We start from the raw sequence: 9,855 nt of genomic DNA, 5'->3' as shown, positions 1-9,855 counted from the left end.
CCGGCAGCGCCGCCAATCACAACAGCGCCACGGGTTAAAGGGGCGGGCGCAGATCTTAAAGGAGCCGGCGCCGTCCTTAAAAAGCACCGGAACCGGTCTTAAAGGGGCCGGCGCCGTTCTTAAAGGGGCCGGYGCCGTTYTTAAAGGRAAGGACGCCGCTCCTAAAGGAGCTGGCACCTGTCTTAAAGGGAAGAGCTGGCAGGGAAGAGCGTTTCTCCCTGTCAGGAAAGGGAGGGCAGATATCTAAAGGGCGGCACCATGGGCTGGGGGAGGGGTTCCAAAATGTGGGGTCCCCTCAGTGCCTTGTGCCCACTGCCCTGCGTGGGCACGGGGGCCACGGGGCAGCGCACGGGGTCTCTGCCCACCCTGCGGCCCCGTCACGGGGACCGGGGCTCTTCGCCCCGCGGCCGCCATCCCTCCCCTYGGAGCGCAAGCCCGGGGCGCGAGCAAGGAGGGGCGGCAGGCAGGGCCGGTACATTCGAGTTAGACTTTATGGTGCTTCCAAAGAAACAGAGCTCTCCTCACGGGTATATCTCGTCAGGCTGGGCCGCRGGGCGCCGGCGGGGCTTGCACACCGAGACATGAGAAAATACGGACCTAGTTCCGCCCGGCACGCGGGGAGACGTGGTGCACGGCTCGTCCGCGTCACACATCATTTAAAAACAGAACAATAAGTAAATAAATAATAAAAAAGAACAAAAGGAAATAAATAGACATGCACATATGAAGGAGCTCTGTCCTAGTTCAGGGAAGGCTTCCCAGGCGCCTCACTGTGGTGATGCAGTTTCAGTCTCTTTAATTTACTCCTTGTTGTGTTCAGCTGGAAGAAGGAATGGAGAAACCGGGGGACGGTTCAGAGGCTCCGTGGCCACTTGGGCGTCAGGGGAGCAGAGCAGCCACTCGAGGGCGGCCACGGAGTGGGCTTAGAGCCCGCACAGGCCCCCGGCAGATGAAGGGGTAGGGGCTGGAGGGGCCTCTGGCACCGCTGCCGGCCATGGCCGGAGAAGTCACCGTTTTGGGGAGCAATCAGGTGCGGCGGGGACAAGAGCCGCCCCTCGGCCGCAGGCGTGAGGCTGGAAACCGAGCGGTCACCGAGAGCCTGAGCAGCGCGGGGCGCACGGGGGCCGTGCCCACCGGCCGGGCTGCCGGGCGGGACGTGCCGGCTCCCGCGCCGCCGTGCTGGGTGCCCGGGCTCCAGCGCCTCCAGCCCGGCACGGGGACCCCGCTGCAGCGAGGGGCGCAGCCTCGGGGTGCTGTTCACTACCTGCCTCCCGCCATGCCCCCRCACCGCGACCCGCGGCCGCTCCGTCTCCTCTACCCGAGACCCGGCTCGCAGGCTGCCCGCACGGGCTGCTGGCGCCTGCCCGCGGCAGGACCGGCCGTGCTGCCGCCAAGGGCACGAGCAGCCCCGTGCGCGGGGCCCAGCCTGGATCCACTTGGGCACAGCCTTGGCGCACCGAGGCTCCCCGGGAGGGCCCTGCAGAGCCGCCCTAGCCCCCTGTCTATCCAAGGCACACGAAGCACCCTGGAGAAATCATGCCCAGAAAAAGTGCCAGAGTGCCAGGTAGGGGCAGAAGAGGGTGAAACATCCTCGGAGGCAGGGATTGAGCMTCAGTTTTGTGGCAAGGAGGGAAACCTGCCCTGCAGCCCTGCACCAACCCTCCCCAGGGTGCTGCCTGCTCTCCCAGGGCAGCATCACGAAGGATGTYGCTTATTGCTAGCACTAAGCAAGCGGGGAGGTCTCCGCTGCTGGCCCTGCAGAAATAGGTGTTCCCAAGCGCCCAGATGGGGAAACTGAGGCACTGACCTCTCACAGACTTTACCAAAGGGATGAGACCTGCCCTCTCTCACATCTCCCACCATGCCTGTGAGTGTTGGCATCATCCCTTTCCAGAGGCAAAGGGAGGCAGGGACAGGGCACCCTTGGCTCCTTCCCCTTGGGCACTGCCCTCACCTGTGGCTTTGCAGAGCCCCTGCTCCCCCATGGCCAAGCCAGGACAGAGAGGGCTCCAGGCTGCTAGCCCAGGCCTAGGACAACCCTGCAGGGAGGTGAAGGGGGCACTTAGTCCTGTTTGGCTGCCGAATTGGGGTCAGCGATGAAGACAGGGGTGATTGGGCAGCCTGCTGCCCAGGGCTGTGCTGAGAACGGGTGAGATGAAGCCCTGATGGCCTCCTTGTCCCCTGACACATCCCTACCCTCCACCCTGATCCAGCAGCTAGGATTTGGGACTGAGAAATGGGCAGGGTATCCAAAAGTGGGGCTGGACAGCAAGAAGTGGAGGGTGAAAGTTGTTCCCCCTTGTTCCTGGCCCATATCTCACAGCAGCTGCCCCTGCTGCCCTCTGGTTCCAGGGCAATTGCCCCATGCATGGGAGGGAGGAAGGGGCAGCCCTGCCCCAGCTCATGCCATGTCCTTCCTTGAAGGCTGTTGGAGTCCCTGGCTGTGCTGGAGTTTGTGATGCCGGGGATCTTCTCCCTGCTCCAGCTGCTTCTGCTGACAGCTTGGGAACATGGTATCCTGGCTTGGCCCGTGCCCAGCTCCAGGCTCGGGGGCAGATGTCAGAGCCTCCTCCAAGCCAAGGGGACTGCCGCAGCGGGCAGCATCTCGCCGGGGTGCTGGGGCTGCCCGGCAAAATGGGTCAGTTGTGGAAACCTTGGAGCAGCTGGAAAAGGGGCCTGTGCCCATCTGCGGTGTGGAGAGTGACCCTGGYTGAACAGCGAGGACGCTCTGCAGAGAGCGGGCACGGAGAGGGATCCCCCCCTCACCTCCCCACCCTGGACCCTCCGGTGTGCCCGGGCATGGGAGCGCATGTGGGAGGGCCAGCATTGCTGGGCAGAGCCAGCAGGGTAAGAGCCAGGTCCCCTTCCATCACGGGGCATCCAAACCTTGCAGGGACTGTGGAGATCCCTCAGAGCGGGTGTGAGTGCCAGGCAGCCCTCGCAGAGGCAGAGGCTGGCAGACACCCAGGCCRCTCTGCAGAGGGGCGGATGGGGAYGCGGCAGGGGCACGAGCACCCTTCCCGGGCCGTGCTCCCCCGCTGTGCTGCCCGCAGTGCCCCGCGCAGGCCCCGTGCCCCGTGTGCTGAAGCACAGAGGGGTCCACAACAGCATCATGTCTGCAAGCTGCCCTCCTCTGGCACCCCGGGCTCAGGCCTGGCTCAGCACCCTGTGCTGGACACACAGGGGCCACAGCACCGGTGTCGTACCCTGCACCCGGGTTAACACGCGGGTTTGCATCCACAGAGACCCCGCTGAGCATATACGGACCATATAAAGTACCTTGTACCCAAAGACCCTAGAGAGCCTGTCACTTGAAGGATATCTTACAGCATCCCTGCTGTGTCAACAAATTTTATGGTAACTTGCTCAGGATGCTGAAATGYTCCAGGAAAAGGGCCTCTATGCTCCCTGGAAACTGTATAGGGCCCCTGCCAGGTATCCAGAGCCCATGCAGGGCTACCAGCAACACCACAGGCTTTGTACATCCTCAGCAGCTCTGAGGTGCTCTACAGGTGCCCTCCTGACCCTGGTGCTGCTGAAGATGCCCCTGGGWCCTGCTCCGGCTCCCTGGAGCAGGCAGTAGCGTGTGGGTAGCCACAGAGGGCCCAAGTGCTTGCTCTGGCCACACTTGCGTAGAGGTAGCCGTGTTGTCTAGTGGTCAGGGGGAGGGCTGAGGCTGGGGCAGCACCCTGGCCGAGTGCTGGTTCACCAGCCCACCACCCAGAGTGGGCTCTGGGAAGACTTGCCCAGATGTTTTCTGGGGGCCRCCAATGACCTGTGCTCCATGAAAGACCTCACCTAAGGTCCCACTACCCSACACGTCTCCGCCAGCCCAGATAGGGCCCCAGGATCGCAGCAGCTCAGGATCCAGCAAACGCTGGTGACTCACAACGCTCCATGGACTCCTCCATGGCAGCATCCGTCCCTCACGCTCCCCCAGCACCGGCACCAAAATGCGTGACAGGGAGCAAGAGGGCTATCCAGCCCCACTGCATCAGTGTGCCCATGAGAAACACATATCTACAAAGGGGAATAAGTAAGGGGCCACTGGAGGTGGCCCCAGGGCTCCATTCACATGATGTCGTCCAGGAGATTGGGGCTGGCCACCCAGTCAAGGGTGCGGGGCTCCGAGGCAGCCATGATCATGCACATGAACTGCTTGCCTGTCCTCTTGTCAATGGGATAGATGGTGGTGGGGGTGAAGCGCTTGTTGCTCTCCACGAAGTCGCAGAGCTGCTCGTAGATCTTGGGGAACTCGTGGCGCAGGAAGACACCGCGGATGCGCAGCTCCCGCTGGATGTTGATGAAGCAGACCTCCCGTGCCTTGCGCCCTTCCTCCCCCTCCTTGTCAATGTCTGCCGTGCCAGGTGGTGGGGTCAGGATCAAGGTCTCCATGTCCCGCTCTTTCTTCAAGATCTTCTTCTCAGGGCTGGACGAGGCTAAGGCCACCTTGGCATATTTCCTGACCGTTGGCACCTGGATCTTCGGAGATGGCCTCTCTGGCACTTTTTGGGCAACGGCCACAGTTACATTCAAGAGGAAACATTCATCGGGGTCATACTGGTTGCCAGTCTCCCGCAGCTCCCGGGCGTATTCCCCTAGGTTATCAGAGTAGCTCTCCAGCTCCCGCAGAGATAGGTATGTGGGGGACATCAGCAAGCTCTCCAAGCCAAACTGGAGGAAGTTCTCTGCTGAGCCCGAGTTCGGGAAGCCCAAGAAGAGCACGCCACGTCCCCGGGAGAGGTAGCCCACCTTGGCGATGCGCGAGAAGGCCTTGTGCACCTCGACGTTCTCCCGGCAGAACTGCAGCACATGGCGGCAGATGCTGCCAACACGCCCATAGACACAGCTCTCTTTGTGTGTGTCCCAGTCCTCGCGGCGGCAGTTTCGGGAGCAGTAGTAAGTGTAGCAGCTGTGGCAAGACTTGAAGTAGAGGCAGGCATTGAACATGGTCTCYGTCCGCCGGCACTTGGCATTCGAGCACATCATCATGTCGTCCTCTTCAGCGCTCAGGTCTGGAGAACAGTTGTCCAGGTGCTTCTCAAAGCTGCTGCTGGAGATAGATGCGGGCAGCCCGTGGCTGCCCTGCTCGCGGCGAGGGTCATTGCAGAAAGAGCTGGGGCCTGGCTGCTCTTTCATGGGCCGGTTTCCCTCAGGCGTGCAGGCAGGGGCCTTCCTGGCCTCCATTTTCCTGGCRTGGCCCGGGGCGCTGCTGTTGATGAGCTTTTTGAGCTGGTCAGCGAGGCTGTCTCTGTCACCGGCGCGGTTGCTGGGTGCTGGCTTGTAGTCGATGACCAGGTCGGTGATGAGCTCGTCCAGCTGCTCCAGGCTGCGCTGACGGGCCGAATTGCTTTGGGCACTTTCTTTGGTGACAGGGTCTGGTTGGTAGGGCACAGCATAAGGGCAGTTGCCCTCCCGCCCCGAGTCCAGCACRTCCCAGCTGGCCGAGCGTCTCTCGCTCTTGCCGAGGCCGTTGGCGCGGATGTCGTTGTCGGTGATGGTGATCTCTGGCGTGACGTACCAGGAGCGGCCCATGGGGTAGCGGCCGCCGTCTGCGTGCACCCTCTCGATGAGGGAGTTTTCCGAGAGGGACAGGGCAGCATAGCGTTTGGGCGAGCTGGACAGGTTGATCACCACCGGCTGCCGCCGGTCGTCGGGGGATAAGGCACGTTGCTGCTCCTGGGCCAGCAGGTTCTCATAGCTGCGCCCGCRGAGCAGGGGGTCCTCCCGGCGGACCAGGGGCGTCAGGATGTTGTCCCAGGATTTGGAGTAGTGCTGGCTCTCCCTGCCCAGCCGCGGGGGGTTTGTGCTGTAGCTGGCGTGCCAGGAGGAGAGCATGGCCTCGCGCCCGGGTGGCTGTGGCGCGAACCGCGACACCTGCAAGGTTTGATAGGGCAGCGTGCTCCGCTCCGGGCAGTACCAGTCACTGAAGTGCAAGGGCTGGGTGCTGCGGGGAAGGGGACATGTCCGTGAAATGGCCTCCCGCTCCCGATACTTGCCGTAATCCTCAGCGTAGAAGACCCTAGCAGAAGAACCAAGGGCAGGGTATGTCCTGGCATCCTCAGAGTAGAGCGTCTTCATGGGAGTGCCGCGGGGCGCATAGAAGCGAGGGTCATCGCCGTAGAAAGCGTGGGCGGGGGGCTCCTGGATGGGGTAGCTCCGTGCCTCCTCCACGTACAGGGTGCGGGGCGGGACGGTGTGGACGTTCACTTTGGCTGGCTCCTCGGGGTAGAAGTGCTGCGGGGGGCCGTGGCGCCGGGGGTAGGGGTAGCTCATGTAGCCAGAGCTCTTGAGGGGCATGGCCGGGCTGGGGCACCGCACGGGCTCCTCGGCGTAGAAGAACTTGGTGGGGACGCTGGGGGCCGCGAAGGTCATGCAGCCCCGCTCGGGGTACTCCCTGTAGTCGCGCGAGGAGGGCACCGGCACCGTCTGGTAGGCCAGGCCCCGCGGGTCGGCCTCATAGTACTCGCCAGGGTAGGGCAGCAGCGGGTGCTCGCCGCTGTACGAGTCGCTGGGGGTGGGCGTGCGCGACATGGAGACCTGCCTGCTGCCCGGCACCGCCAGGCCGCGCGGCGCGCCGGGCACCCGCGGCCAGCCCGGCGGCTCCTGCCGGCTCTGCGCCGCCTTGAGGCTGCGCGCCGCGTGCACCAGCACCGCCTCGTCGGGCTTGATGTCCACCCGGCACTTGACATGGGGGCTGGCGGCCACCTTGGCGATGCCCGGCGCCTCCTCGAAGCAGTTGCTGCTGACGCAGAGCGGCGAGATGCGGCTGGCGCTGCTCCGCTGCGGCTGCAGCTTGATGGGGTGCACCTCGTTGGCCAGCGGGCGCCGGGGCGTGTAGGCGCCGTCGCGGCGCGGCGAGGGCTCCCTGCGGGCCGCCTCCCTCGACGCCCGCAGCGCCTCGCGCCCGCGCCGCGCCACCGGCGGCGACGCCGCCACTGCGATGGGCACTGGCGTGAGGGTGGTCTTCACCCGGGGCGCGCTCTTGGAGCGGGCTCGCCGCTTCGCCTCGCCCCGAGCCGATGGCTCCTTGGGCCCTTCCCTCGCCGCCGCCACGTTCCGGCCGGCGTAAGCGTCCGGCTTGGGCGGCGCGCGGCGCGTCGGCTCCGGGGTGCCCGGGCGCAGGCCGGGGCGCTCCATGGGCGCAGGGGCGCCCAGCTGGTCGTCGAGCGACTCAAGAAAGTCGAAGCTCCTGCAGTGGCGCTTGTTGAAGGGCTGCGAGTCGCGGGGCAGGGACGCAGACATGAAGGCGTCACATCGTGCCAAGGGCTGGCAGACGATCGAATCCCTGGGGGCTGCGGCCGCCACCTTTATGTCTTGGTACACCGTAGACACCAGTATGTCAGGCGGGTCGGTTCGTGTCATCTTAAAAGTGGCTCTGCTCTAGCCAGCTCCCCTTCAGAGTGCCTCAGAGGAAGGCAGCTGGCCCTGCAAGAGAACAGAGAAGGGGCCTAAATCCCAGCCGGGCCCGGCAGGGACCGCAGGGGAGCTGTGAAGACACAGGATACAACCCGATGCTGCTTGGCCCAGGGAGKTTTTCTGACCACTCTTCTGAGCTGGGGGCATTAGGGAAGTCTCGGCTTCCACAGGTGCTTTCAGGAGCCTGAGCCTAGTGGAGAAAAGCTGAAAGCTGCATTTCTGGCAGGCTCCAAAGCCAGAGTGCAAATAATGACTGTACAAGAGGTTGACTGCAGGCCTGATGAGCCTCTATGGAGGTGAAGGGGCAGTGGGGAGTGTGCTCATCTCTATCCTCGGGAGAGGAACCCGTGACCACGGTGGGCGCTTGGTCCCCAGAGTCAGGACATGGGACTTGGGCAGAGCCAGAACCACTTCGGAGGGCCCCCAGAACAGGCTCCGTCCTGGTTTGYGGAGGCTGCAGGTATCCCCAGCGGCATCATGGACAGCTTTGAACAGGGTGAATGGAACCAGCAAAGGGATCTCTTTCCTTAAAGTAAAGGGAACTTGTGCCTGGCAGCCCGTTGTGACCATYGGAGCAGCTGTGGGGCCTCCTGGAAGCGCAGGTGTCCTCATCTCAGCACACTCGGTGCAACAGCTGCATGCAACAGAGCATCACGAGGCACGTGGGACACCTGGGAGCATTGCTCAGCATTCAGGTGACTGTGAACACCAACTGCCATGGCCATGAAGCCATGCAGCCCTGGGGACAACCTTTGCTGGAGGACCTGGAGCTGCGTCCCTTCCCTGGGGCAGATGCACTATCTGGGGACACCGCTCTGAAGTGACATCGGTCTTGCTTGTGTCCGCATTGCTCCCTAGGGTCCATCCAGACCATCATGGCTCAACCAGAGGGACACTGTGGCTGAAGCCCCAACCCCATGCAGGACCTCCATCACCCGCTCCACGCACGTTGCAGAGCAGAGCAAGCCCTCGGGACAGGGGGCCTCCACTCATGTGATGTGTCTATGATGAAGGTTGCCATCCATACGGTCCAGGGGGCCTCAAGCAGATATGGGGAGAAGACAAGCAGARGATCAAAGGATTGGTGGCTATCGGCCCCTTGAGACCATGATCTGCCCAGAGCATACRTACGACTAGCTTTTCTCTCACCAGGTGATACCCAGGTTGCTTTAAGTTACCTAAGATCCTGAGGATAATTTTCTTGGCTGCCTGACCAAGAGGGCCCACAGCACAGGTTGAGAGCTGGCTATTTGATAAATAAAGGTACAAGGCAAAAGCCATCAAAATGCATTTCACTTTAAACAGAAGCAGAGGACCACAGGGAACATGTTGAGGGAGAAAAGGAACAGACTTTATTCAGCAAGAAGCAGTATCGACTACATGGAGGAGGCGGGTTTATTTTTCACTTGTAGAGACTGTTCCCAGCTCTTTACTTTGGTAAAGACCTGTCTTGTACTGAAGCTGAGAGGGGGCTGGAGCTGGTGCGGCTGGAGGAAGCCATGCCAGGGATCTGGACATGGGGAARGGCTTGGGGCATCCCGTACCAGGAAGAGCTTGCTGCCAGTCTGGAAAAGGCCAGGAGCTGCGTTTTGGGGTGCAGCACCTTTGGGTGCACATGTGCCCCCAGCTACCTGCAGCATGGAGACCACCCAAAGCAGCTGCTGAAGCCAGAGCCTCATGACTTGCATCGGAAACCTGCTCCCAGGGATGCTGGAGGTGGTTTGGAGCTCCCTTCTGGGAGTCTGCTAGGAGGAGATAGGGACCCAGCAGGAGCCAGGGCAGGAGGCAGCAGGTTYGGCCCCGTAGTGGCAGAGCTGCAAGGACTCCGCTGGGTCACAAGCATTTGGGCTTGCTGGGCGTCAGCTGGGAGGACTCGGGGCCAGGGAGGAAGCCCCTCATGCTGGGGTAGATGCTGTCTCCTTCCCAGAGCAGAGGTGCCGGGACCAGGGGGAAGCCCATCCCCGCGGGGCCTGGCACTCGGCAGGCAGGCAATCATGCTTTGGCCCAGGCTCCCAAGGTCCTACCTGGTCCGGTGGCAGCAGGGATGGGGTGGGTAGGCAGAGCTGGCAGAGGGCCCTGCAGTGGCTCCATTCCAGCGCTGCAAAACGACAGAAGCACATGAGGAATCCCGGAAACCCGGGCCCACATGGGCAGGTGACCTGGTACCAGTGTTGCGGTGCCAAGGCCACCTGGGGCACTGTAACTGCAGTACGAGATGCCTGAGCAAAGGCCGCTGCAGGGGGGGACACCGCTGTTACCCAAGCTGTGACCAGGAAGATTGACCTGGATTGGGGTCAGCTGCCTCATGCAACAGCATCCAGCCCCATCATTGCTTAGCCCAACTGCACCCAACTGTCCCTGCGGAAGGGACACGTGTGCTCGCCATGYCCACCCCCGTGCAAGGCACCCGGGAGGGCTGCACGAGCCGCCCGCCGG

At 62.8% G+C, this 9,855-nt stretch overlaps 2 protein-coding genes across 2 annotated transcripts in view; both read right to left on the bottom strand.

The window, feature by feature from the left end:
- PHPT1 (phosphohistidine phosphatase 1) overlaps nucleotides 1–1,985 on the bottom strand; it is a 3,639-nt gene extending 1,654 nt beyond the window's left edge. The window contains exon 1 of the mRNA XM_026049613.1: nucleotides 1,955–1,985. Within this exon, the coding sequence (XP_025905398.1) occupies nucleotides 1,955–1,985 (31 nt within the window). The remainder of the gene's footprint in view (nucleotides 1–1,954) is intronic.
- Nucleotides 1,986–3,325: 1,340 nt separating this feature from the next.
- Nucleotides 3,326–9,574, bottom strand: AJM1 (apical junction component 1 homolog). Its single transcript, XM_026049590.1, has 2 exons — nucleotides 9,444–9,574; nucleotides 3,326–7,428 (listed from the first exon to the last, which is right to left on the bottom strand). The coding sequence occupies exon 2, from the start codon at nucleotides 7,363–7,365 to the stop codon at nucleotides 4,072–4,074; it is 3,294 nt and encodes a 1,097-aa protein (XP_025905375.1). The 5' UTR covers nucleotides 7,366–7,428; nucleotides 9,444–9,574; the 3' UTR covers nucleotides 3,326–4,071.
- Nucleotides 9,575–9,855: the final 281 nt, after the last annotated feature.

Source organism: Nothoprocta perdicaria, unplaced genomic scaffold, assembly GCF_003342845.1.
Source record: "Nothoprocta perdicaria isolate Ctin4 unplaced genomic scaffold, notPer1 scaffold_6, whole genome shotgun sequence".
Lineage (NCBI taxonomy): Eukaryota > Metazoa > Chordata > Aves > Tinamiformes > Tinamidae > Nothoprocta > Nothoprocta perdicaria.
The sequence above is the reverse complement of the archived record's forward strand: the minus strand, read 5'-3'. Positions and strand labels throughout refer to the sequence as shown.